Raw genomic sequence first — 25,639 nt, 5'->3', positions numbered from 1 at the left:
GCGGGCGAGAGCAGTCCTGTCCCTTTAAATTCGAAATCTCGCTCAGGCGCCAGATCTCGCGATCTCCGAGGGCGCCTACATATTACCCACAATCCCCTTTTCTTTCTCTCTCCTTCAGCAGCCCAAGATGGTGAGTGATCCTGTGGCTTGTTGTGTCGGCGCTGAGTCCGGCTTCTATCCGCTGCCATCCTCTTCAGGGCGTGGCCGTGCGGGGGTCTCTCCACCGCCTGGCGTTAGGGGACCCCAGCGGGGCCTGGCTGAGAAGTGTCAGGCCGGGTGTGATACTGGAGGCTGCGTCCGGGAGTGCGGGGAGGAGGGCCCGGGCGAGGAGCGCAGCGCCGCAATGCGGGGCTCGGAGCGCTGGGGCCGAGGGTCTGTCGCGCCCTGGGGGCTGCCCCGGGGGGCCTTGAGCGAGGGGTTCAGCGCGCTGAACGCCGGGCTTATAAGAGGCGCGCAGTTTCGGGACGGGGCCGGCTGCGGCTCGGCCCGTGCGCGGCGTCGCGGACGAACCTGGCCACCTGGCTGCCCGGGCTCGTGTAGGGGGTGCGGAGGGTATTTGGTCCTTGAGCACCAGGATCGCTGGCACGCACGCGGGCGGCCGCCGGGCTCGCTGCTGGGGCACCCGGACGTCGGCAGCCAGCGCGGCCTCGCACCGGGACGGGAGGACCTGGTCTAACCGGCTTCCTTCTCGTCCAGCCGAAAGGGAAGAAGGCGAAGGGGAAGAAGGTGGCCCCGGCTCCTGCTGTCGTGAAGAAGCAGGAGGCCAAGAAGGTGGTCAATCCCCTGTTCGAGAAAAGGCCCAAGAATTTTGGCATCGGTGAGTAAGATGGGGGGGGGGCGAGAAGGGGTCTTGATGTGACTCCCAGAGAAGAGCGGTAGCTTACCGAGCAAGCAGAGGGTCGTGTCCTGTGCCTACAGGCAGTTTCTAGTGGGTTTGGAGTGGGAGCTGCCCGAACGGGAGTCCCATTTTCCACGCTGTAATTACTCCCTGGGCTGAGATGTGGATGATGATGGTGCGCGGGGTGTGGCCTCATCGCAGCCACCTGAGCGCCACTCTGCTTCGGCTGAGACAGGGCGACTCAGCCTGGCCCTGGAGAGTCACGGTCTCAGAGCAGAGGCCCTTGGGCCACTGTGCTGGTGGACAGCTTGACTGCTCTCCGGTTGAGGAGGGATGTATTGGGGTCTCCCTGCGATCCCAGGTGTTTGTGTGCAGATGATGTAAAAGAATATTTGCTATCTGAGAGATAGTGATGACGCTTGAAACCACCAAGATCGCTGATGCACCTACACCCTCTGAATGGCACCAGACGCGAACTCCGCGGGGGTTTGAGCCTCACTTACGGTGTTGCCCTTAACTTCTCAGGACAGGACATCCAGCCCAAAAGGGATCTCACCCGCTTTGTCAAATGGCCCCGCTACATCCGGCTGCAGCGGCAAAGGGCTATTCTCTACAAACGTCTAAAAGTACCTCCCGCAATTAACCAGTTCACCCAGGCCTTGGACCGCCAGACAGGTGAGGTTCCGTGGCACAAAACCAGCGTCAAGAAGGGGTTTCTTGGACCGGGACGACGTTACGCTCTTTACTGTGACAGTACTACATCGAAGGTTTAAGGGGTGGTGGGTATTTTTGGGTAAATTGGATTATTAAAATTGAGGACATCTTGTTTAGTTTCCAGAACGTAAGGTGGCCTGGCCGAAGAGGTCATGTCACATACGGGGTGGGAGATTTCTTGGACTGCTTTCAGGACAGTGAGCTAGCATTACGTCAAGTGGCACAGACCGGAGCTTAAAACACAAGCCCAAACTGATAATTCTTGCAGCTACTCAACTGCTTAAGCTGGCCCACAAGTACCGACCAGAGACAAAGCAGGAGAAGAAGCAGAGATTGTTGGCCCGGGCTGAGAAGAAAGCTGCAGGCAAAGGGGATGTCCCGACTAAGAGGCCGCCTGTCCTTCGCGCGGGTGAGTGGGCTCCTCCTCACAGAGGGTGAGTGGTGGGGCAGGCTGTTGGCAATGATGCATGAATTTCTTCACCTGGAATCACTGTGAAGAGTAAAATCGAGCTTTTTAACCCTGAGTCACAGCTGGGCCCAGAGGAGAGCTGCTTTTGTGAGCGGAGCGGGCCCTGTGGACTGCTCATACAAACTGGTTGTGTGTCCTAGGGGTTAACACTGTCACCACCTTGGTGGAGAACAAGAAGGCTCAGCTGGTAGTGATCGCACATGATGTGGATCCCATTGAGGTACGGCTTGCTTGTTTTTAAGCATTGGTTGTCGGACTTAGATTGGGTCTGTGACGTCCATGCCGGGGCGGGGAAAGCTGGTGGTTGAGTCTGGGGTGTTAGGCCAAAGTGGGGAGATAGCTTTTTATCGACAGTACTGACAGGTGATCCAACGGCTGGCTGTCATTGCGGTGATGTGGATTTCTCACTGAATTAAACTCTGAAGTGCGAGTACATGAGCTTTTTAACCCTGAGCAATGGCTATTGAGTTAGCTTTTACATTCTTGCTTTTGGTCAAAGTACACTCTAGAGCTAATGTTGTCTTCCAGCTGGTGGTTTTCCTGCCTGCCCTGTGTCGTAAGATGGGGGTTCCCTACTGCATTATCAAGGGGAAGGCCAGGCTGGGGCGTCTGGTCCACAGGAAGACCTGCACCACTGTCGCCTTCACACAGGTCAACTCGTAAGTATGCAAGGTGGCCCCCACCTCGCACCAGTCAGTAGGGCTCAGCCACCCTCCCCCAGTTGATTTAATGTCTCGGAATTTTACCCCAAAGACCAAACGTCATACCTTAAAGGAATATGTTCATCTGAATCTTTGCCGATGATGGTTATGAATTTCTTCACCTGAATAAGTCATGTGGTCATACTGTGTCTGAGGCAAAGGGCTTGTGATTGGGGTTGACGATGAAGTCATCCCTGCTTTCTGGAGAGGTAACTGAGAAGCTAATGATCCACATATCCTCCCTGCTTTTTTAGGGAAGACAAAGGAGCTCTGGCAAAGCTGGTGGAAGCCATCAGGACCAATTACAATGACAGATACGATGAGGTAAGCAGCAGCTTGACACAAAACACTCTCGGGTACGTCGAGCCTCTCGTCAGGACTGGCTGACCCGGCTCCTCCTGGGCAGTCCTCCTTGACGAAGGACTTGGAGGAGCCAAGTAGGAGACAGTCTGAGCAGGCATAGTTTGAGAGCCTTGAAGGAGGCCACGCTGACCTCTCTCTGTTGTTGCAGATCCGCCGCCACTGGGGAGGCAACGTCCTGGGGCCGAAGTCTGTGGCTCGCATCGCCAAGTTGGAAAAGGCAAAGGCTAAAGAACTGGCCACCAAACTGGGCTAAGTGGACGCTATTGAATTTTCTGTACATAAAAGTAATAAAAAGTTGTCTTTCAGCCAGTGTCAATTGGCATTTGGGGTTGAATATAATCTTGTTGCTGTCAATTTGGGATGGCGCAGGTGTTTTCAAACCCGGGGTCTATACTGGGCGCAGGGCAGGAAGTGTGTGAGACCTGCCGTGTGTGAGGTGCAGGTTGACCGGTCTGAACGAGCAGCCTCAACCACTCAGTCGTACATCTTGAACGTGCTAAGCTTGGATGTTTATGGTCAAGACCATTAATTAACTAGCACAGGCAGAAAGGCAGGCAAACAACAACAGGCGTAGAGATTTATTTATACCAGCTGTACCAGATCCCATATAAAAACAAGGCTCAGAAATCCGTGACTCCCTGATTACAGCAGCCCTTCAGCTCATCAGCTAATCTCATACGCCAGGAGTCCGACGTAGGAATTTCTTAAACCACAGATAGGATGTAGCTGCACAGAGTCCATACCTTGGATCAAAGAGATGAACAGTCAGGGTTTCAAAGGAGAACGAGGCGGGGAGCAGCTGGAGACTGGGACTTACCAGGTGATGATGTACTGCATGTGCTCATTCCTCAGAGTGACTCGCGTTTGGCCTCCAATGGGTCCTCCAGGGACTGTGCTTTCTGCAGAGACAGTGGGCTCAGTGTCCACAATCACTGTGTCTCCCTACAGCACTTCGGCCACCTGTTTCTTTGGGGCCTTCCAGAGCTCTTGAAGAGCTGTAATTTTTGCATGGCCAAAATTCAGTGAGGTGTTTTGTTTTGACCTGTAACCAGCCATGCGTTGCCTCCTTTCCTTAGTACCTGGCAGACATCCACACTCCTCCCACACACAGTAAGAAGGAACGAAAACATCCAGGCTTAGAGGAAGGTAGAACCAGGTATTTACAAAAGCTACGTGCTCTTCTGGGGTGGGCTGGTCACAACGTACGGAAGTCCGCATCCATGAAGATGGGGTCTGCGCCCGTGAGCCTGGCCATGGCCTCCAGGTCCCGGTAATGCCAGTGGTTCCTTTCTGGATTGTTCTCCGGGACAAAGGGCTTTCTAGTTTCTGTCAGCCTCACCATTCCAACTAGGTCTACTTCTCCCAGAATCTAGAAAGAAAAATGAAATTGCTCTTCAGAGCCTGTGGTTTCTAGAGAACCCTGCTCACAAGGGAGGGAGGGTTCACGCCCCTTACCTGGCCTTTCTGCCGTGTATCAGGATTTACCTTCTTCCTAGGGACAAACCCTCTATTTACCAGGATGGTGATTCTGGAGTAACAGAAGTATGCTCTTTCAGGTGGGGAAGGGTTTTGGAATAAAGAGTATCACTGGTCGTCCCTGTGAGAATAAGGATGATGCCTGGGAAGAGTTTAAAACGGGGAGGCAGATGCAGGTGTGCCACAGGGACGGTCTTTTCTCCTGCCTGGGTCCTGATCGGCAGAACCACCAACTCTGAGGACAGATCTCCAGGGTTCCTGGGTAACAGCCCCTCACCCAGGGCAATGTCCACACTGTGGCCGCCTCCCACAGCCCGAGTTCAGACACCCATTTCCCTTTGAGCTGCAGCAGCTGCCTTGTGCACCTGCCTCCAGTATCCCCTTGGGGCTGCGGGAGACCCTCCCAGACCTAGAGCTGGGAAGTTGCTCTCGTTGATCTTGCAGTGCCCCCTTGCCAGACAGGTCATTTCCTCTCCCTGGACTGGCTTCCCATTTCCCAACTCCAGGGGTGGCCCAAGTAGTCCCCTGGGAATCCTTCCCTGGCTCCACCCCTTCCAGGCAGAGCTGGGGGTTCCTTCCCTTTCTCTCGAATTCCTCTTGCTAGCCCTTCCTCATGCTGCACCACAACCATTTAACGTGTTGGCCATGAGACAATTTCTCCAGTGGTTGATTTCATTCACCTCTCCAGAAAGCTACACACACGAATGATTTAGTAAGAAGTGAAATGAATTGGCTTAACAATGTCAGAAGTAAAAATTCCAGACTCTCAAGGAATTGAACCTTTCTGGGTATCTTGGATTTCCCCAAGGTTGGCACATCCCTGCATATTCTACTCACCCCAGGTCAGTGCAGTGGAAAGGGGTGATGACGTAGGCACCAGTCTCAGGCGAGGAAGAGAGACGGCCAGCCTCCCGGGCCTCCCGGGCAGGGTCCACCATGGTCCGAGGCATCATGTACAGCTCCTTGGAGTGGTCAAAGTGCCCCCTGACCTTCACTGGCCTGTACTCCAGATTCTTCAGTTCCATTGGGCTACATGGAGTGGGGAGAAGTGAGGCGGAGGCCAAGTAAGGTTTGGCAGGAAGCTCAAACCCTTCGGGGCTGCACATCACAAATACGGCACACACGTTTGCTCCCCTGAACGGAAAGATTCGTTGAGCCTATCCGTCCCTCCAAGCCACTGCCTCAAAATGAGGGGTAGAGGCAGAAGAATGGTTTAGGGCACTTTTTCAAGATAATGCTCTCATGTCAAGACACGGCATGAGAGCGCACTCTGCCCTCACCCCCCAGGTAACAATTACTGCTACAAGGGGCCCATCAGCACTGTGGAGGATCCCTCAGGAACAATGCATCTGAAAAAAGTTAAACTCTAGATCAAAGTATTTTTTCAAGTATGTCAGGCAGCTTCCCAAGGGTGGTCAGGAAGCCAGCAGGACAACTCATTTTGAGGGCTCCCGTCTGAGGGTCAGAACTACAAGCAGAAGCCAGGCCCCGCTGCTGACCCCAGGCAGGGAGCCACACACTCACTCTGCTGGCAGGGGGATGGGCTCGGCTGCAACTCTAGACTCCAGCTCGGCGATCAGCTTCAGCTTCCACTTTCGACGTTGGACCTATGGAAACAGCACGAACCCGAGCGGATGGCAACAAGGTCAAAAGCTGAGCCACCAGAGCTAGAGGCCAGTCTTTACCTGCCATGTCCCCAGGCTAAAGGCAGTCACAGGAATAAGAAGCAGGAACCACTGGAGGAAGGAGTCGTCTTGCGCTTTTGCGGCAGGTGCCTCAGCTGCAGAACTGCCACACCTGATTGGCTCCCAGGCCAACCCTAGGAAGTTTACGACACGGGGATGGGGTCAGAAGCCCTCGACAGATGGAAGTGGAGCAGCCGGAGAATGAACAGACCACAGCCTGTGGCCAGCAGCCAACTAGGGGCACCTGTGTCCAGGCCAGCTTCTAAACCGGGATCTGCATGTGGCACACTCCGTGGATGTTTACTGACTGAATACACACGATCTAGGGCTTAGTCCTGGCTCTGCCACCAACCGTCACCCTGGGTAACCACCTCATGCCTTTCACACAAGACTCTGCGATATATTCCCCTGCACTAAGATGCACCCAGGCAGAGCTAGAACCGGGATCAACTCGCGACAGGCTCGAAGAGCTCTTCCCACAGCTTGTTCTTACTGCTTATAAATTTAAAGACGGAACAACGTACACAAAAATATATTTTAGCTGTCGGAGTGTGAGCCTCATCAAATCAGAGCATTACGGGCCTTGTGGACGGCAAAAGAGCAGGCCTGGAGCGGGCTCACAAAGCACCCTTCCTTCTCGCACAGCGTTCCACTCCGCTGTACGTGCATCCGCCACCTGCCAGCCGTGGGTCCCAGACACCTGGCTTTCAATCTTGGGCCGGCCCCTCCTCAGGCCGGTCAGGCGCTGGGAAGTGAGCAGTTCTGTGCAAAGCGGGGTGGCGGGAGCGGGAGCCGCTCTTCCCGGGCGCCCAGGGCACACGCGAGGGAGTCCTCACCTGCGCGCAGGGGGACGGCAAGGACGCTCCTCCTGACCGCGCGGGGAGGGGCCTGTGGAGACCGGGGCAACGGCTGAGCTCGCCCAAGCCGGGGCGCGGGCCCCCCAGCCCACCCGACACGTCCCCGCGCCGCGCTCACCACCCCCGGCCCCGCCGCCCGCAGCCCCAGCCACCGCACGACCGCCGCCATCGCCCGCCAGCACTTCCGGGCTTGGAGGCATCTGCTTCCGGGGCGCCGCCGAGCCCCGCCCTGGCCCACGCGGCGCGAGCGGCGCCGCCTTTCAGCTCCGCGAGCGGCCAGACCATGGACGAGCTAGCGGCCGACGTGTGCGCTTTTCTGCGCGAGCACCCGAGTCTGCGGCTGGAGCCCGGCGCCCACAAGGTCCGCGGGGCCGGCGGGGGAGGCGCGCGCTCCGCGCGGTGTCCCCGGGGCCCCCCTGACCCTCTCGCCCGCCCTCCGGCCCGCAGGTGAAATGCGTCCTCACCGGCCACGAGCTGCCCTGCCGTCTGCCCGAACTCCAGCTCTACACCCGCGGCAAGAAGTACCGGCGGCTGGTCCGCGCCTCCCCGGCCTTCGACTACGCGGAGTTCGAGCCGCACATCGTGCCCAGCACCAAGAACCCGTACGTGCGCGGGGGCCACTGTAGGCAGGGTCCCGAGTGGGGACGGGGCCGGGTCCCGAGTCGGGCCGCTCCCGGGGGGTGCATTCCGAGCCCCGACCCCTCCCCGCTGGGTGCGCGCTCCTCGAGGCCCCGGCGCCCACCTTCGTGTGGGATAGGCGACTTGACATGCGGGTGGGAGGCCAGGCCCCTCCCCGGTGCCTGTTTGGTGTTTGTAAGGCCGAGGTTTGTCACCCGGGCCTGTCTGCTTCGGAGAGGAGCTGGAGGGCTTGCGCTCTGTCACCTAAGGTTCTGAACGGGGTCAGTGTCACATATTTAAGAACTTTGGTGTAGTTGAACGTGTGTGGCCGACAGTGGTTGAAGGAAAGAGGGCGAGGGTGGGTGCCCCCGTTCATCCAGCGCCTTGCCAGGCCTAGTCTTCCACATGCATTCGCTGGCGTGGGAGCTGAGTGCTGAGGCTGGCCAGGCCTGTGTCCCAGACGTAGGTGGAGAGCTCACAGCCCGTCTGGATCAGTGCTTCTCCACCCCAGCTGCAGAGTGGAATTGCTTCTGGAGCCCGGGCCACCTCGTAGACCTCTGCTGTCAGACTCAGGATGATTCCAAGATGCAGCCGTGGTGGAAAGCCGCTGATGTCGATCCTCGTGAATGTCCCTGCCGACGGAGGTGTCCCTGTCCCCTAGGCACCAGCTGTTCTGCAGACTCACCCTGCGGCACATCAACAAGTCCCCAGAGCACGTGCTGAGGCACACGCAGGGCCGGCGGTACCAGAGAGCTCTGCGTGAATGTAAGTAGCCATGGGCGGACATGGTCCGCCTCACTTCACAGGTGTTCAAGTGCATGTCTGCCCTTCTCCAGGATGAGTGCCCCTCGAAGGCAGAAGTGGCGTCTCAGTCACCCTTTGGCAGCTGGTGGTGCAGTGGGCTCCGAGGCCACTACAGACTAGCGAGTGCTGTGAAGGACATGTGCCAAGGGCCGCTAGGAGGCCCCGGGGAGGCTGAGTTTCTGGGCTGAGACTTTAGGGACATGTGGAGTAGAGGCAAGGATTCAGACAAGATCAGAGCCAGAAAAAATGTGGCCGCAGGAACTCCTAAAGGACGGCCACCATGCAAGGTGGGGTCAGCAAGGTAGGCGGGGACAGGAACACAGAGGACTTGGAGGTCAGGACCATATGAAGTGGGGACACATCGAAAGGACTGAAGCATGGCCTGGCATGATCACTTTGTGTGCCACGGTCATTGTGGCTCTGAGGTGGGGGGTTGGGGAGGAGTGGAAGAGGGGACGCTCCGTGGCTGTGCAGTCAGGTGAAGGTGACCATGGCTGGGGTGAGCAGGTGTTGGCAGGGAAGATGTGCGCAGGGTAGAATCGGTAGGTGAGGCAGCGAGGGAGAGGAAGAAATCAACTGTGACCCCCGAACTCCTAGCTCAAGACGTAGGGTGGTTTAGGAGAGCAGCATCTGGGTGACAGGCTTCGTGGAAAAATGAAACGTTCCTTTCGGCGTGTGTCAGGGAGGGTGGCTACTGACAACAGGGCCAGCACTCAGATGATGGACATCACTGATAGGACATCCACGGAGCCACAGAAGAAGGGCCAGGGCCAGTCCTGAGCACGGAAGGAGCCCCAGGAGGGAGGGAAGCAGCCAGGTGGAGTGGTGTGGGGAGCAGAGGTTTCGAGAGTGGTAGACTCTTCTCAAATGTTCCTGAAGGGAAGGTAGGGGAGGACCAGATGGGGCAGAGTCAGGGGGGGTTGGGGTTGGAAACAGGCAGGATGAGGACAAGAACTCGGAAGGCTTTGTTGCCCCAAGAAGAAACAAGGCCTGGTCTTCACCTAAGGGCAATAGCGAAGGACACCGTGTGGAGGGTTGAGAAGCGGGGATCCTGCGCAGGCACAGAGCCTGAGGGCTGCTTGGTGTGGGCGGCAAAGGGAGCACTGGGTTACTGCATGAGCAAAAGAGTCATCCTGACGCTGGAGTGTGTGGCTCAGAGGACCAGTGGCCAGAAGGAGCCAGAGCCTGGCAGCCAGGGAGCCTGGCTGGGGATGCAGAGAGGAGACACCGGGTGCAGGGGCCAGTGACCAGGAGGCCATGTGGGACCACGGAGTGGGTGGCAGACATGAGGCAGATGATAGGACCTTGGAGGTGGGCAGAAGCAGGCAGGGACATCAGAGACCAGGGCCCAGTCGCCTTCTCCCTGAGGGGGCCGCACTGGACAGGAGAGCCACGCCCACACAGGGCGTGTTTCAGGAGCCAGGCCTGTCGGTGCCACCTTGCTCCTCGTCGGGGCTGAGTCTGTATCCGCTGCGCTGGCTGCCAGGCCTCCCCGAATCCCGTACACGGGAGTGTGGCTCCCGCGTGGAGGCCCCATTCTGATGCCTCTGCTCTGGGCCAAGGGCCTAACTCCCACTGAGCCCCCCCCATCGAGTGTGGGGGCCCAGCCAGCCAGCACACCTGAGGCTTCCTGGAGCCGGGCTAGGGCTGGGGGTTCAGTGCTCGAGGCGCAGCACACCCCTGCATCTTCTCACTCCACGGCCGCACCCCTGCTGGCCTCCTTCCTCCCTGGGTAGGAACAGAGCCAATTTTTACCCAGCAGAGTAGGGTACGGGGCCCTGGTGGAGCTTGGCTCTGCACTGGGGGGCTGCGGGGCAGACCCAGAGCCAGGCAGCGTGCTGGCCTGTCTCCCAGATGAAAAGTGTCAGAAGCAGGGTGTGGAGTACGTGCCTGCCTGCCTCCTGCACAAGAGGAAGAGGGGAGAAGACCAGATGGACGGCGCCGGGCCGCCTCGCCTGAGAGAGGCCTTCTGGGAACCTGCGTCTAGCGACGATGGCACAGCTGCGAGTGACAGTGACGACAGCATGACAGACCTGTACCCACGTAAGCGGGACTGCCCCCCCACCCCCGTTCCCGCAGGTTTGGATCCTGGCTGCCGGGTCCGTGTTGAGTTCGCAGCGAGTGGGCTGCAGCCTCTCTCCCTCCCTCCCTCCCACGGCATGTCGTCAGGTCCTGGGCCCTGGCTGGCCGCTCCCTGCTCAGCCCTGCACAGACCGGGACTCTGACCTGAAACAGCCCATGCCCCCGTTCCTTCCAGCCGCGTTGTTCTCCAGGAAGGGCCTGGGAGGGACTAAGCCTGGGGACAGCACCGATGACTTTCTGACAGAAGAGGAGGTCGAGAAGCCACGGCGCATGGCAGAGAAGGGCCCCGGGGACGGAGAGGAGCTGGAAGCGGCCTGGGCGCCAGTGCGCAAGCGTGGGAAGGTGAGTGGCACCCCGGGCCGCTCGCGTGGCGGCAGCTTCCTTTGCTGGTAGTATTCCGTTTCCTTGAAAAAATATTAAAAGAACCTTGTTTTTGCGAACGAAATGCCAAGCTAGCCGTTCATAAGTAAATGGGAGCCGAGGCCGCTCTGCCCTGAGGAGGGCTGCTTCCCGGTCCGAGGCTCCACGGACAGGCTCCAGAGGGCTGCCGAGCGCAGCAGGGAGCTCGAGGGGGACTCGCGTCCAGACACGGCCCTTCGCCATGAGCCAGTGACGAAGGTTCCGTCGTCCGTGGTAGCTGAGCAGGGCCGGGCTCCAGGACGTCCAGGTCTCTTGTGAGGCTGCGGACGCGGGGGTGCTGGGCCGCCGGCAGCTGAGGGAAAGCCGCTGCGGGGAGCCAACCTGTCTCCCGTCACAGGGCCCCTTCCTCTCAGACTGGGAAGGCTCACGAACTGGAACCCTTTGTTTGTGTTCCAGAAGCAGTTGAACTCATCGAAGAAGAAGTTCAAAAGCCGTCATCGTAAAGCTAAGAGCTTCAGCTCTTTTAAACAGTCCTGTTAATAAACGGCTGCAGGGAGAGCACCTGTTGAAAGCCTTTCGAGAATCCTTCGGACACTTGACCCCGTGCTCCTCGTCAAGCCACCTGCAGTGTGTCCTCCCAGCTGCTGGGCTGTCCCAGGGCCTGCTCTCTCCACCCGCGTTTGCTGCCCCCGAAGGTGGGGCTGGGGTTCGGTCCCACAGGCATCAGGGGCACACTCCCCATCCCCAAGAAGCAGCAGGGACCCCGAGGGAAGCGTTCTGTCTGGATGTGGCTTCTCAGTGCTCCTCAGCGAAGCCTAGAGTCCGTCGGGCTCACTCGGCATCCAGGGAGAGGCCTGGCCAGGCCCCACCCCGGCTGGACAGCACCAGAGGACCACACTGCATACAACAAACGCCATTGTTTATTTTGATGTTTCCAAAAATCAAAACGTTTTCAAACACAACTAAGATATAAAATACAGCATAAAATGAGATTTATACCTATTTCCCACATAAAGCAAAAAAAATTTTCAGAAATTGTTTTGCCGAAGCCAATTGGTGGATGGTATTCTTCTTTCCTCCCTGCAAAGGCATCCACCCCATCCCGGGCACCGGCCTGCTCGGGGCGGGGGGAGGCCGGCACCACCTCCCGCGGGGAGGGTGACCTCTGACCACACCCCTCGGCCTCCTGGGGCCAGCCTGTTTCTACAAACCAACAAAGGTCTTGCAAGCACAGGGCAGAGAAGAAAGGACCCATACCCTGTCAAAAACTGTCACAGGAACAGACTTGGCTGAGTGTCATTGAGAGGACTGTCATGCTGTGCTGATGGGGAAGGGGTGGACCAAGAGATGGCCCCACCAAGGCGGAAACGTGGAGTCAGAAACCCCCCTTTGCGTGGTGAGCAGCTGAGTGCTGGGAAGTAGAAAAGCCCTCTGTCTGTGAGCCATTGCTTCATGGTCAAAAGGCCAGAGGGGTACGTGCGTGGGCGTGGGCGAGGGTTTAGGAACGTGGGGGTGAGCCTCCGCAGGGGCTGGGGCACAGGCACGAGGTGGGGCCTTGCAAAGGTGGGCCATTACTGCCCTCGGGTCTGGTGGGTCCAGGCTGCAGGGCCAGGTAAGGTTCTAGGAGCCCTGGGAGGCAAAAGTGGGGCAGGTTCCCCCTCCCCTGGCGCTGATCTGGCTGGTAGATGTGGGTCCTGGCTGGAGACCGGCCCCCAGCATCCCCGCGGGCGACCCTCAGGCCTGCACATCTAACTGATGAGCCAGGAGACGAGCCCCAGGCAGCCCTCGTCAAGCTGGGTCAGCCTGTTCCCGAGGGGGTCCGGGGGGGGGGGGGGCGGGGCACAGAGATGTCCCACTCTCCCCTCATGGCGTTAGCTACAGCCCAACGAGCGGAGGAGCAACAGGCAGGCACTCGTACCAAGAAGAGAAACACAGTATAAGGCAATGTTAGAAAACTTTAAATACAGGATTAAGATCCAATCGGTAAGGCATCACAAATCGTAAAAAGTAATTTGGGCTGCATTCAGCATAGCAGATAGACAATCCGAGCAAGCGACAGCCTCGTGAGGATGGGAAGTCGCGGCTGCACAGCCTGGGAAGGCTCCCTCCAGCCGAAGGAAAACCAGGCGGGGCGCTCAGCCAGGTCGGAGCTGGGCCCACGGCTTCAGCAGAGGCTCTGTAAAGGTCGGGGGTGAGGTAACTGGTCTGAGAGCCCGCTTTGTTGCTGCCCTGCCCCACGCGGCTGCCGCTCGGCCCACGCCCCTCACATGGGAGCCAACCTGCAGACGTGTGGCCAGGCCAGGGTCGGAGTGTGGGTCCCTGCGGCTCTAGGGGCATCTGAGGACTCGTGCGTGGCTCCTCTAAGGCTCCCAGGGGGTTGCCCTCTCAAACATCAGCCCCGTCCGAGGCGCTTCCTGGTGAGTGAGTTCCACCTGGACGCGGCTGCGGCCACCCCTCCAGCGCGTTCTTTGGGTTTGGGTCTCTAAATGCCGTCACTGGCCCCGCAAGTATTACAGTGCGGGGCAGGGACATCTCGGAGCCGTGGGTGCGGTTTAAAACCAGGACTTAACAGTGTGTTTGATGTTGGGCTGGGCCATCCTGAATCCTTTCATTTTAGTTAAAAACAGAAACTTAAAAAATAATAAGAGGGAGACCGCTCTGAATGATACGCAAGTGTATCTGGTCACAGTACAGCCTGAAGGCCCCTGCCCGCAAACCAGAAACAAAACAGGAAGTGAGGCCGCAGCCAACGGCCGCTCTCTCCGAGAAGCCGCGGCCTTGCCTTGGCGGGGGGGGGGGGGGGGGGGGGGGAGATACTGCCGTCTGTCCGGCCAGCTCTGATGGTCAGATACTAGGTTGTGGGTCCAGAGCAAATTTAGCCATCAATTTCCAGGTGTCTGCAAATAAACTCTCAAAACATCTGTGCCTTTACCAAGGGAGGGAAGGGAAGAGAATACATGAATGCTGGCAGTTTTGTCGAATCCACCCCGAACCAGTCCTCGATGGCCACGGGTCTCAGCCAGGCAGGGGAGGGGCCCGTTACCACTCTTTCTTCTTCTCGTCCATGGAGACACCCCCGGGGCCCAGGGCCACCACCAGGAGCAAGCCTCCAATCACCGACATGGTCTGGAAGAAGTCGTACTTCAGGAAGTCGTGCATGGGCTTATAGACGGGAATGGTCCAGAAGGCGTTGAAGTACACGTTGATGGCAAACAGCCAGACGACAAGAGTCAAAGCAGCCAGCTTGGTTTTAAAACCGACGGCCACTAGAATCATCAGAGCTGTGCCCACGATGTTCTGGAGGATCTGTATAGGTCAGAAGGTAGGAAATTCCACAAAAAGAAAAAAAAGTGAGGGATGAAGAGATGTACCCTGTTTTCAAAATGGGCAAGTTCCACATGCCCTTGTCAGGGTGATGTCACAGGGGCCCGCGTCCCGGTGAGGAGCACCGGCGGGGGGGCGCCTATGGAGCAATGCTCCAAAGCACGACCAGTCAGGGCGAGGATGAAGGAAAGCCTCCCGTGAACAGGCTGTGATTTAGCAGGACACACTCGGGTCCGAGCCTGTGGCCCGCAAGCCATCAAGATACCCCCCAGTACTTCTTAGAACTGGGCTCCCCCCCTTCCATGGCGCCAGGAGCCCCTCCCGGGAACCTCCCCCGGCCAGGGCACGCAGCGGGCTGTCAAGCTGTGCGCCGTAAGCTCCTGGACGCAAGACAGAGCCTTCGGCTCTAGCCGACACCCGGTGCGGACACTACTGCTAGAGGTGTGAGCAGCGGGCAAGGGAAGAAGTAGGAGTCTGTAAAGAGCCTGGGCCGGCAGCCTGGAGGGCTGGCACACCGGGCACTGGGTCCTCCAGTAAGGTCAGGAAGATCCTGGGTGTCGTTTGTCCACTCCGCACGCACAAGAGCTTGAGGGGTTCTTACTCCTCTTAATGGGATCAAAGGTTTGCTTCCTTTGACCAGCTTGTTCCAGTATCACTCTGGCAGCCCCTCGACGAGGCTTAGTACACAACCAGGGAAGGGGGTGGGGAGCAGCGCCCCTCCCCGAAGGACAGGAGACCTGACCCGTTTGAGCAAACAGGAACACTTACCGAGAAGAAGCTGGCGTCGAAGTGAAGAAGGGTCATGAACATCAAGACCAGCAAAACCCTGCCTCCGAGCTGCATGTACTGTCTGGGGGAGCTCTCGCGCATGGTGGGGACGCCTGCGAACATGCTCTTCCCTTCGGAGCGGGACTCCGCGAGGAGCAGCAACAAGCCTCCTCCCAGGGCCAGATTCCTGAGAACGACACGCCAGGCGAGTCACAGGCTCATCAGACACTACACGTGCCCCTCAGACCAGGTCAGGAGACCCTGGCGGGAGCACAGGAAAAACCCTTAGGTCCCTCTCTCCAAACCAAGCAGGACCAGCTGGGTGACGGCCTTCCACGGCTGAAGACAGAAGTGTCTGTTCTGCCGAACAGTGACAGGAGCCCAAACCCCCTGGGGCCCCGTCCTAGCCCCGGCTCGACTGTCGACCAGCCCTGTGACCAGGTACAGTCCGGCTGGCCCTCCTTGTCTCCCTCGTGAACACGGGGCTGGGAGACACGGCGTCGTCTGCCCTGGGCTCAGGGTCAGGGTGGGGAGGGGAGTCTGCCAGCACCCGGTACGGACTCCAAGCACGCTCCCTCCAACAGCTAGTGCTGAGTCTAGAGACGCGGCAAGGAGGCTCACCGTGCAGAGCACACGTACCTCATCAGAAACTTCAAGTCCCACAGGATGCTGTAAGCAATGGTCTGCAGGGAAGAGAGAAGACAGACACTGGAGCCTCGGCGTTTCCGAACCCACTCGGACTCGTATAGACTTAACTGCAGCAGGCAGTTTCTCCAATATACGTGTGAGGGCGGGACCCCAGGACGGCTCCACGTTCAACAGCCTGGCTCGGCATTTCTCAGGGCGTGCTGACCAGCCCGGGCCTGCTTCACAAGCGCCTGCTCGCCCGAGCTGTGCCCGGGGAGGGCTGGAGCCCCGCAGCTGACGGCCCGATCCGGGTTCACGGGCTAGGACTTACACAGCTCACGGGGCTAGCTGGGCGTTGTTTAGGAGGTAAACTGATAAGGTAATGTCCCGGCTGTAGCCAACCTTGTGACTTGTCCCCGTCAAAGGAAACTCGGGAAGGTGGCAAAAACGTGGGTACCCAGCGCGTGGCACTTCCTCGGGGCACCCTCCTCTCCAGCCCCCCTGAGCTTGCTCTGAGGAAAATCCAGTGATTTCTCAGAAGAGAAGAGAAGGTCCAGGCAGAGGCCGAGGGCTCAAGGGGGGGAGTGAAGCTGAATCCCCAAAAACGCCTTTTTGCAGAAGCTCTGCTCCCACCACCGCAAGGGAGACCGGACCTCGCGCCCTGTGTACCTGCAGCGCTATGATCCCAAAGAGCCCGAAGCAGGCGTACTGCACGAAGTTCCTGCTCAACACCAGGACGCAGCCGGCTGGAAAGGAGAAGGGCCGGGGTCAGGGGGCTGTGGGCGAGTCCCGGCGAAGAGACACCACCGGTACCTGGCCACCTCACCTGAGCCCCGAGCAGCGGCAGCCCCACCACCCGCCCCAAGGACAAAGCAACTTCCAGGAGAATCAGTGAGAGGTATGGACCCCACACGCGTCAACTGGACCTTACTTATCAGAAACACCGTTCTAGAAAGTGGATCCCTTGCTCCAGAGAGTGGGCCCTTTTCCAGGGTGGGTGGTCCATCAGAAACTCTGCGGTGGAGAGCTTCGGGACAGGCGGAAGAGTGCAGGCCCCTTTCCTGCCCCCCAAGGTACAAGGGAGGGGGGCTGCCACCAGGAGACAGCAGTCAGGAGCAGAAGACCCGAGGCCCACGGAGCTGCATTCCGGCCTAACGCTCTCCCTTCCCTGTGTCCTTCCACTCAGCCGTTCCCGACACCCCGGGTTCTGACCGCTCTGGCTCCCCTCCGGCCCACCCAAATCTCCCACATGGCCCACTCCAGGTGCTTGAAACAGGAACCATGTCATCTGTGTTTAGCACGCAGAGCACCCGCTGCCAGGGAAGGAGGGGAGGGAGAGCGACGGTCGTCCCAGGAGACCCTCAGGTGACACGCTGGCCCCCGCCCGCCCCGCCCGCGCTCCGGGGCCACGCACTCAGCTGTCCGAGCAGGTTGAGGAGCACGAAGGCGGAGGCCAGCGCGTAGCCGCAGCCCCACGTGGTGTCGATGTAGTCGCGCTGCTCGCCCCACTGGAACCACATGCGGACGCCGTCCTCCAGGAACGTGCTGATCAGGCAGAGACGCGCCACGTGGGGCAGGTACTGCTTCGTGACTCGGAGGAACTGTGGGCCACAGAAACCAGCTGAGGCAGCTGCGGGGCGGACACGAGACCCCCGGCGGGTGCAGGGACCCTCAGCACCTCTCCCCGCGCTGTCCCGTGGGTCTGGGTGTGCCACAGGCCTGTCTGGCTCAGACCCCCAGGGCAACAACCAGGGCGCCCTTCTGTGACCCCTGTTCTCTCAGCACCTGTGTGGAGGAGGCAACGACAGTCGTCAAACGCGGGAATGACACAAGACACACGGCACGTGTTCTCAGGAGCTCACTGGGGGCAGCCTCCCCACCTGCGCCCCGGGCATCTCTGTCGTGGGCTGTCCTGCACCGAAGGGTGGTAAGCGGGATCCCTGGCCTCCGCCCACCAGATGCCATTAGCAGCCCCCTCCAATTGTGACAACTAAAAACGCCTCCAGACAGTGCCACGTGTCCCCCACTCCCTTGAGAACCTCTCATTCTACAAACGGGCACACTGAACCCCACAGGGGCGAGGGGCTCGCTCAGTGCTGCACCAAGCCGACGCTGCGGGCTGAGACTCGACCTGGCCTGCTGGTCACACACGCTGAGCCTTGGCCGCCCAGCACCCCCAAAGGGGCTCAGACCCGCTCTAGACGGAAGAGAGCTGAGCACACTCTTGAGATGACAGGCCACTTAGGTGACAGCAGGGTCCCAGGCCCAGAGGGCCTCTCCATCAACCAAATGGTAAGCTCACATGTCTACACCTGGCCAGAACCTTCGGAGCAGCCAGAGGAGGCTCTGGCAGCCGGGCGTGCATTTCCCAGCCCCTCTGGGAGCCCGTGTGGGACAGAAGGTGGGCTGGGCAGCTGCGTGCTGGCGCCAGGAGTGCACACGGGGAACCGGTGCGGCTCACGGCTCCACAGCCCTGTGCGTCTCTTACAGAGACACGCTAACAAACGGAAGGACAACTGTGTCAACAGCAGCGGAATTCAAGTTCGGAAAATCGCGGGCAAACATCAAGGAGAGAGAAAACACATTCAGAACGTACTCCTGCCCTGAGAGGTGGGCCATTAACAATGGCATGGTTAGGAAACAAATGCTCGAGCTGAATGGAGGCACCAATGTCCCTCGGGTCCTGGCAGCCACTTTCTCTTTCCAACCTTGAAACGAAGTGCAACGGGAAACGCCACGACACATGGCAGCAGCGGCCGCTCGCAGAAGACTGGGACCCACCCACAGGAGTGCTGCGTCAGGCACAGAGTCTAAAGGGCATCCTTGGGTCTGGCCCCCACAAAGGGACGGTCCAATGAATGCCACAGCCCCTCTTAGAGCGGATGAACCCTTATCGGCACCAACCAAGGTCTATCTAATATCTAAGAGCGTCTCTGTCTCTTAATTGTTGGCGTTTGGAGAAGCTGCTTTCAAGTTCTAGAAACAGCTGATGATCTCTGAGGCCGCAGGCAATGAGCCTCTGGCTGTTTCCATCAGCCTTCAGTTGGCCAACTTTGCTCAGTCAGCAGAGGAGCCTCCCCTCCCCCTCCACCTGGGCCACAGCAGCCAGGCTCACCTGGGAGGGAAGGAGGGAGGGAGGGAGGGAGGGAGGGAGGGAGGGAGGGAGGGAGGGAGGGAGAGGGGGGGAGAAAGAGCTTACAAGTCAGCTATCCTTTCTCTTCAAATCTACTGAGCTTGACTGAGCCCCAAGGTGGCGCTTCTGCACGCGCTTGCTCAGCCCTTGACCCTCCCTGAAGTGGTGGCAGAGGTCACAGTGAGAGACAGACAGAGGCCTAGACAAGCAGCCAGGTGCATCTGGGAAGACGAGGCTCGAGGCTTGGTGTGAGCGCCGCCAGCCTGGGCACTGGCTGTGGACAAGCCGAATCACTTCTGGAGGCGGGGGACCGGTTCTGTCCTTCGACAAAGTGACAGCAGCTGGATCAGTGGTTGCTAAGACTCTTCCCAGTGTGAATAAGCAGAGAAGGAGGAAGGAGAAGGAACCTTGTCTACAACAAGAGGCCTCGAATGCCCCTGTGAACTTTGGGGTCTACGTAGAGCACACATAGGACATATGGACACTTGGTGTCCACACACCCCGGCATCAGACAGGGGGGACAGGGACCGCGGATGCCACCAACCCTGCCACTTCTGCCGCATGGCCCCCAAATGCTTTCACAAGGCCCAGCGACAGTCAACGGTGGAAGTGCTCCCAGTCCTGTCCGTAGAGACACAGAGACTGGGGCCACGGTGGGACTCCCGGGGAGGCTGACCCCAAAAGGCAGGCAGACAGACATGGGAGGTGTGACCTTCCTCCGCACTGGAGCTGAGAGGTGGTTCTGTGCTCCCCAGGGAGGAGCACACAAGCCCGGCCCTTGGGCCTCGTTCGGAGCCCCTCACCGTCCAGCACCCCCATTAACACACGCACTGCTCGGCGGCACGGCCCAAGATGCACAGGTAGTGTTTACGAGCCTCCGTGAGGAGTCTGTACTCCTAATTTGAGCGTCTGGGTCAAGAGGATTAAAGAGCAATGTCTCGGGAGACTCCTCCCTTCCCCATGAGACATGCTGAGGAGACAGCTCTGGGCTTGGGGGAAAAATGCCAAAATTCAGGTTATCTGTGCTGTGAACTAAGCATATATCTGATTTTCAAAGTCAGATGTGGTCCGGGCTTAGGGCTGACTATACTTTGTAAGTCAGGCCGCTCCAGGGCCCCCGCGCCTTTTTTCTTAAAGATTTTGACAGACGGCGCACACACAAGCAGGGGGAGCAGCAGGCAGAGAGAGGAGAAGCAGACTACCGCGCAGGGAGCCCGACGAGGGGCTCCATCCCAGGACCCCAGAATCATGGTCTGAGCCGAAGGCAGGTGCTTCACCCACTGAGCCCCCCCCGGCGCCCCGCCAGAGCCTCTTTTAAAGCCAGCCAGCCTCTAATAATCACCTGTTCGGACTGAGCATGGAAGGAAAACCTATGTTTAGGGGCGTCTCGGTGGCTCAGTCGGTGAAGCATCTGCCTTTGGCGCAGATCACGACCCCAGGGTTCTGCGATGGAGTGGAGCCCCGAGTCAGGCTCCCTGCTCAGCAGGGAACCCACTTCTCCCTCTGCCTGCCGCTCCCCCTGCTTGTGCTCTGTCAAATAAATAAATAAAAATCTTTTTTAACGGGGCGCCTGCGTGGTTCAGTCGTTAAGCATCTGCCTTCGGCTCAGGGCGTGATCCCGAAGTTCTGGGATTGAGCCCCACGTCAGGCTCTTCTGCTGGGAGCCTGCTTCTTCCTCTCCCACTCCCCCTGCTTCTGTTCCCTCTCTCGCTGGCTGTCAAATAAATAAAATAAATCTTTTAAAAAAAAATCTTTTTTAAAAAACGGTTTAAAAAATAAATAAACAAACATGAGGCCAGACCCAATTTTACAGATTCCCTGAATGCATGTTGGTCACAATAGTTCAGACTTGGCCACTGAATCCACATCATGCATCTGTGGACAGCATCCCCCTTGACACCGCAGGGAGGAGCCCGAGTCGGGCATGCTGGCAGCACCCAAGAGCCCAGAGTGGCCCCTGTCTGGTGCGCGTGCAGCACCGGCATCCAGCAACCAACGGGCCCTGCAGGCCGGTGCTGCCCACTGTGGACACCGAGACACCGAGACCGGCCACTGCCGCGCGTGGAAGGAAGAGAATCGTGGCAGGAGAGCTGGAGGCAGACACCGAGCAGGGACGGACTGTAGGACAGGACAGCCAGTCTCTGTGGGGCTGGCTTTTCACAGGCATCTCCAAGAACCTTGCAGTCACACATGATGCAGTCCATAAGCAGTGGCAGCATCTGAGGGACTTAGGCAATATGGAAAGCTGGGATTTATTTACGACTGGTTACTATTCTGGAGGGGATTCCAGAAACCCCACCCATGACATAACTCTGAGAACACAGTGATCACGTCCCACAGCCCCCTGCAGCCCCCGTGCAACACAGAGAACCCTACTTTCTCAGAGTATTCAGGACGGAAAGGACCGGAGGGAAACAGTGTGCAGTTCTTGGTGGAGAACTCTGAGGAAGTGCAAAAGGGGAGTCAGACCTTCGATCTCCAGGCACTGGGGCTGCCCTTCTCGAGGGCCACCTCAAGCCCACACGTCCCAGATAATGAGACCTTGTGGTCGGGTGACTTCCCTCCCATCAGGCTGAGTCAGAGCTGAAGCAAGAGTTCAGTGACTCACACGTGTGCATCCACCATGACCCCAGAGCTCCCCCAGCATGTCTCCCGGAGTGCTCCTCTGTGGGTTCCCGCTGCACCTCCAGGCACAGGAACAAGTGTCAGCAGGCCCTGGAGATGGCCTGCCTTTCTGTACCAAAACCCCATGTGACCAAGAGCCTAACCATAGGAGAGCGGCAACAGGTCACATGGAAGAGAACTGAGCTGCGCCTCACTTTCCAGAAGACTCGCTAACCACAGTCCCCCCATGTCTCCACCCCGCTCCCCAGAAGAGGTAGGGTGGCTTTTCTTAACCTCCTAAGACGGGCAAGCAGGGAAGAATGAGCCCTCCCTGCCCTCTCCCCTCACTCCTGATGGCGCAAGGCAGGAAGCCCCGGGAGGGAGGGGGGCACAGGGCACAGGAACAAGAGGAAAACGGTGCTCAGAACCCATCACTGTCCCCAGAGCCCTACTCACACCCATCGGCCATCCACAGTTAACCCAGAGCGGTAACACCTGTGCCCTGCGTACGCCCCAGCACGGTTCTGTCGGGCCCATCCTAGCTACCCAACGCTTGACCAGAGGCCAAGGGGGGCTCCTGGGGGTCGGAGCTCCCAGGAGTGGCTCTGTCATGCCAAAGACAGGTAAACACCAAAGGCCCCACTGGAGAGCAAGGCCCCATTCAGCTTCCCTGTCACCTTGGCAATAAGCTGTCAGGCCGAACCCATTAGGTGCTAATACTCCTGTTTACGGTGTAGATGTGCTCGCGGGTTGCGTTTTGCTGAATGGCCGCGAGCGCCAGCTGCAAGACACAGACATAATTTTGGATCGCTGGTTCATTGGTCTCTGGCTCCTTCCAACCTGATCTCAGATGGCTTCCGAATGCCCAGCTTCTACATAGGGCACGCTCAGCATTTTCTCTAGCGCCTGGCTTCCTGGGAGCAGGACACTGTCCCTGGCCGCCCAGGGCAAGGAGCCTGACGCCCGGGATGCAGCTCCGCACGAGCCTGCCAGCCAGAACCAACCCGACAGCTGACCCTGTGCTCTCACCCCTGCAGGCCCGAAGGAAAGGGTGCGGGACAGCCAAGAGGCAAGGAGCCCCGCCTTCCGACTCCTAACTTCAGCCCCCCCACCGCGTGTCATGAAGGACAACCCTCCCCGCAGCTGAAGACGGAGACACTGTGGCCAGCCTCACACGCTCCCGGGGGTAACACAGCACCAAGAATGGAGGACCTGGCCCAGAGTTAGCATCTCAGGATTCCCGTCGTAATGACTGGGGGAAACACAGGCCTTTCTAGGTTCCCTCTCAGCAACCCAGACCTTCTGGCCAAATCCTCACTTGATTTTTGCTTTTGTTTCCTCAAGACAGGGTTTGAAAAAAATGGGTATGTCATGTTACCTGCTCAGGGACTTTGACATTTTCCCATTGCTTTCAAACGAAATCATTTTCATTTTAAAAGCCTGGACTCCCAGCACCTTTATCACTGGCAGCTTTGGTTTAATATTATGTGGATAAGTGTTAAAAACAAAAACACTGCCGCAGCTTGGCCAGATTTTGTCCACGGGAAGCCGTCACTTTGGCTCTGCGCTCTGATCTGCCCACATTCTCCTGCGTCGAGCCGGCCTGTGGGAGAAGAGGCTCCCGACTGGTTTTGAAGAGCACGAGGGCCACTGCCCCCCCCAATCACCCACAAGGGGGCATGGAGGTGTCTTTGGACATCTGCTGCCACCACCCAGGTGGGCCCTGGCACTGATAAGCCAACAGCGGGAGCCCTCACTGCCTGACAGACACAGCGCCGGGCCACGCTGCGTGCCCTTTAACAAGGACGGTCCTTTTCCCTCCTTTTGTGCCAGAAGAACACCAGGCCTCAGAAGCCTGTCCTATGTGGCACCAGCCTCGAGGCGAGGTTGGAGTCTAGGTTTGCCCCCAGGGCTAGGCCCCAGGCCAGTCTAGAAGCCCCAGCAGGCCCTGCCTTCATTCCCAGCAGTAACTTGGTGCAAGCAGGCCCTGCGTCCCCCTCAAAGGCCTTTCCGGTTCCAAGATTCTGCTTCTTTCATTTAAAACAAAATGCATGGAGAAAAAGAAAACATTACATAAAAAGATTTTGAAGTCCGTGGTTTTTGTTTTGTTTTGTTTTTGTTTTTTTCCTGTGGGAAAGTTTATCATTTGATCGTTGGCAGTAGCTGGGTTAGAGACATTTTAGCTAGATTTGGTTATGAAATCCACTTGCAAAATCAGGGTTCTCCGGACTGAAGAGTGAGCGTACAGAGCTCTCACAGTCCCCTCGGCTGAAAGGAGCCATCTTCTTCGGGAGCTGCTACTGAAATCGGGTCACTAAAACCATGTCAATGAAAACTGACAGGGAAGGAAGGCCTACTTGGTCCTTGAGAGCTCTCGGTATGAACCGTTTTTGTGAAGGATACAATTTTTAAACTGTGTCTGTAAACACAGAACCGTAACCTCAGGAAAAACTATTTCTTCACGTTGATACACTTCTTCGCCCCCAAACTGGTTTTAAAATACCAGCTCACAGGAAAGTGGTGGAATGAGAGTCCAATGAGCAGACCACACTAGGAAGATTCACCCCTCGAGGGGAACAGTGGAAAATCTTGCTCACCCGTACCTGATCAGAAAACACTCATTTATCTTTCTTAAAATCACACAAACGCATACAAGCCTTCCAATAAACCTAAGCTTCAGAGTTTGATTACTCAATACTACCTCCATAAAAATTAAAAACTTAACCTCACTACTGTTAACTCTGGCAAAACCACAAGCACGTTAAGTGAACTAAGGAACGAAATGGCAATTGGGCCTGACCCGGGTTTGCCTTGCAGGGATAAGGCTGCTAACCCGCAAACATAACAGGATACTTTTACAAGGAAAAGGGACTCTAAATAATCAAAAGCTTAATCAAGAAAGGGTGGAAGCTCCGTCCTCTCCCCTTTCTAGGGTCTGATTCTGCCCATCCGGTTTGAGTCAAATGCCTGCTTCAGCCTCCCTGTTGCTCAGAATGCCACCTGTACACTCTGGAAGGGGAAAAAAAACAACCCCAGGAAGATAGGTTTCCCCTCCTCCCAGGTTTGTGTACAGATAGATACCCATTCAATTCAGTCCCAGGGCAGAGTCCAAACAGGGAGGGAAAATGCTGGGAGGGTCAGAGGGACCCCATGAGTCCAACACATCTGGGGAAGAGCAAAGAAAAAAGTGCTGTGGCTCTCTGTAGCTGGGGTACATACCAGGGCGCCCCCTTTCCTCTGGGAGGACCCCCAGGCCTCCAGGCTGACCAACCCCTGTTCAGGATCAGAGCTCCCCACCCCGCCCCCTGAGAGTGCCAGTGAAGGAGAAGCGTGCAGGGACCACCCCGACAGTTCAAAAGGGAGAGGACGCTCCCCGGTTGCCAGACTTGGCCCAAACCAGCGGCGCCCCCCAGGACCCCAGGCCCCAGGATCCTTTCTCAGGAGGGGACGAGGCAGCCCCTCAACACCCCTCTCCTGGGAGCGCCCAGACCAGGTTCGGGGGGCACGACTCACCCACCTGGGTGCCGAAGCACGGGCCCGAGAACACACCCAGAGCCCTGGTGGGGAGGCGGTGACAAGGGCAGGCCGGGCCCGGAGGCCGGTCTGGGGGAGCCCCGGGTCGGGAAGTGCGACGAGCCCAGGAGGGAATGCCCTGGTTGGGGGAGGGGGCGCGATCCTCTGGCTGGGGCGGGGGGGGCGGGGAGTGGGGACACGGCCTAGACCTCGGGGCAGCCCTCCGGGGTCTGGGGCCGGCTGTGGGGGCGGCTGAGGGCTCGGGGCCCGGGGAGGGGGGGAGGGCGGGGAGCCGGGGTCGGGGGGCCCCGCGGGAGAGGGGCTCCGGACGGGGGCCGGGGCGGGAGGCCCGGCCGGGCTGCAGGCCGCACCTGGTCGGCGAAGTCCTCGGCCGTGCCCATCAGGTCGTTCTGGCCCATGGCGGCGGCGGGAGGCTCGACTCGCTCAGCTCGCTCGCTCGGCGCTCGGCCCGTCGGCGCCCGCGCCCGCTGCGGCCTCCACAGGAAGTGCCCGGCGGCCGGCCTCGCTCCTCGTCCGCGGCTCCAGCGGCTGCCACGTAGGCCAAGCCTTAAAGGGGCCGCGCCGCCGGGCCCGCCCCGGCCGCGCCTTAAAGGGGCCGCGCGCCGCCCGCAGCCGCTCCGCCCGCCGCGCTCGAGGCTCCGCCCGCCGCGCTCCAGCCTCGCCCGCCCCGCCCGGCCCCGCC

The 25,639-nt window shown here is 58.6% G+C and overlaps 4 protein-coding genes, 3 non-coding genes and 1 pseudogene across 10 annotated transcripts; 6 read left to right on the top strand and 2 right to left on the bottom strand.

Annotated features, from left to right (window-relative positions):
* The first annotated feature begins 1 nt into the window (after position 1).
* On the top strand, positions 2–3,390 carry RPL7A (ribosomal protein L7a). Its single transcript, XM_045770977.2, has 8 exons — positions 2–130; positions 697–817; positions 1,364–1,513; positions 1,821–1,961; positions 2,162–2,241; positions 2,550–2,680; positions 2,977–3,046; positions 3,234–3,390. Exons 1-8 carry the CDS (start codon positions 128–130, stop codon positions 3,336–3,338), a joined length of 801 nt encoding a protein of 266 aa, XP_045626933.1. The 5' UTR covers positions 2–127; the 3' UTR covers positions 3,339–3,390.
* On the top strand, positions 1,209–1,283 carry LOC123775766 (small nucleolar RNA SNORD24). The gene has a single exon (XR_006775152.1). It is a non-coding gene; the product is annotated as a small nucleolar RNA SNORD24 (small nucleolar RNA).
* Positions 2,008–2,081, top strand: LOC123775773 (small nucleolar RNA SNORD36). The gene has a single exon (XR_006775158.1). It is a non-coding gene; the product is annotated as a small nucleolar RNA SNORD36 (small nucleolar RNA).
* On the top strand, positions 2,407–2,479 carry LOC123775764 (small nucleolar RNA SNORD36). Its single transcript, XR_006775150.1, has one exon. It is a non-coding gene; the product is annotated as a small nucleolar RNA SNORD36 (small nucleolar RNA).
* Positions 2,816–2,882, top strand: LOC123775765 (small nucleolar RNA SNORD36; annotated as a pseudogene).
* A 244-nt stretch (positions 3,391–3,634) lies between the features above and the next one.
* On the bottom strand, positions 3,635–7,308 carry SURF1 (SURF1 cytochrome c oxidase assembly factor). Of its 3 annotated transcripts, none has more exons than XM_045770975.2 (9): positions 7,222–7,307; positions 7,083–7,134; positions 6,247–6,380; positions 6,086–6,168; positions 5,399–5,590; positions 4,541–4,613; positions 4,292–4,454; positions 3,903–3,984; positions 3,635–3,828 (listed from the first exon to the last, which is right to left on the bottom strand). In XM_045770975.2, exons 1-9 carry the CDS (start codon positions 7,270–7,272, stop codon positions 3,759–3,761), a joined length of 900 nt encoding a protein of 299 aa, XP_045626931.1. In that variant the 5' UTR covers positions 7,273–7,307; the 3' UTR covers positions 3,635–3,758. The 3 variants fall into 3 exon arrangements, 2 of the variants coding, with proteins under 2 accessions (XP_045626931.1, XP_087725356.1); XR_015727262.1 differs by having other exon boundaries at positions 3,781–3,828; positions 4,250–4,454; positions 7,222–7,308; XM_087869230.1 differs by lacking the exon at positions 6,247–6,380 and having other exon boundaries at positions 7,222–7,275.
* A 13-nt stretch (positions 7,309–7,321) lies between these two features.
* On the top strand, positions 7,322–13,767 carry SURF2 (surfeit 2). Of its 2 annotated transcripts, none has more exons than XM_045770984.2 (6): positions 7,322–7,464; positions 7,551–7,705; positions 8,383–8,486; positions 10,380–10,568; positions 10,783–10,949; positions 11,427–13,767. In XM_045770984.2, the coding sequence occupies exons 1-6, from the start codon at positions 7,387–7,389 to the stop codon at positions 11,505–11,507; spliced, it is 774 nt and encodes a 257-aa protein (XP_045626940.1). In that variant the 5' UTR covers positions 7,322–7,386; the 3' UTR covers positions 11,508–13,767. The 2 variants fall into 2 exon arrangements, with proteins under 2 accessions (XP_045626940.1, XP_045626939.1); XM_045770983.2 differs by having other exon boundaries at positions 11,424–13,767.
* On the bottom strand, positions 11,870–25,497 carry SURF4 (surfeit 4). The gene is made up of 6 exons (XM_045770982.2): positions 25,308–25,497; positions 17,101–17,287; positions 16,356–16,432; positions 15,699–15,742; positions 15,060–15,246; positions 11,870–14,273 (listed from the first exon to the last, which is right to left on the bottom strand). The coding sequence occupies exons 1-6, from the start codon at positions 25,353–25,355 to the stop codon at positions 14,007–14,009; spliced, it is 810 nt and encodes a 269-aa protein (XP_045626938.1). The 5' UTR covers positions 25,356–25,497; the 3' UTR covers positions 11,870–14,006.
* Positions 25,498–25,639: the final 142 nt, after the last annotated feature.

Source organism: Ursus americanus, chromosome 18 (genome assembly GCF_024610735.1).
Source record: "Ursus americanus isolate L20-20 chromosome 18, mUrsAme1.1.p, whole genome shotgun sequence".
Lineage (NCBI taxonomy): Eukaryota > Metazoa > Chordata > Mammalia > Carnivora > Ursidae > Ursus > Ursus americanus.
The sequence above is the reverse complement of the archived record's forward strand: the minus strand, read 5'-3'. Positions and strand labels throughout refer to the sequence as shown.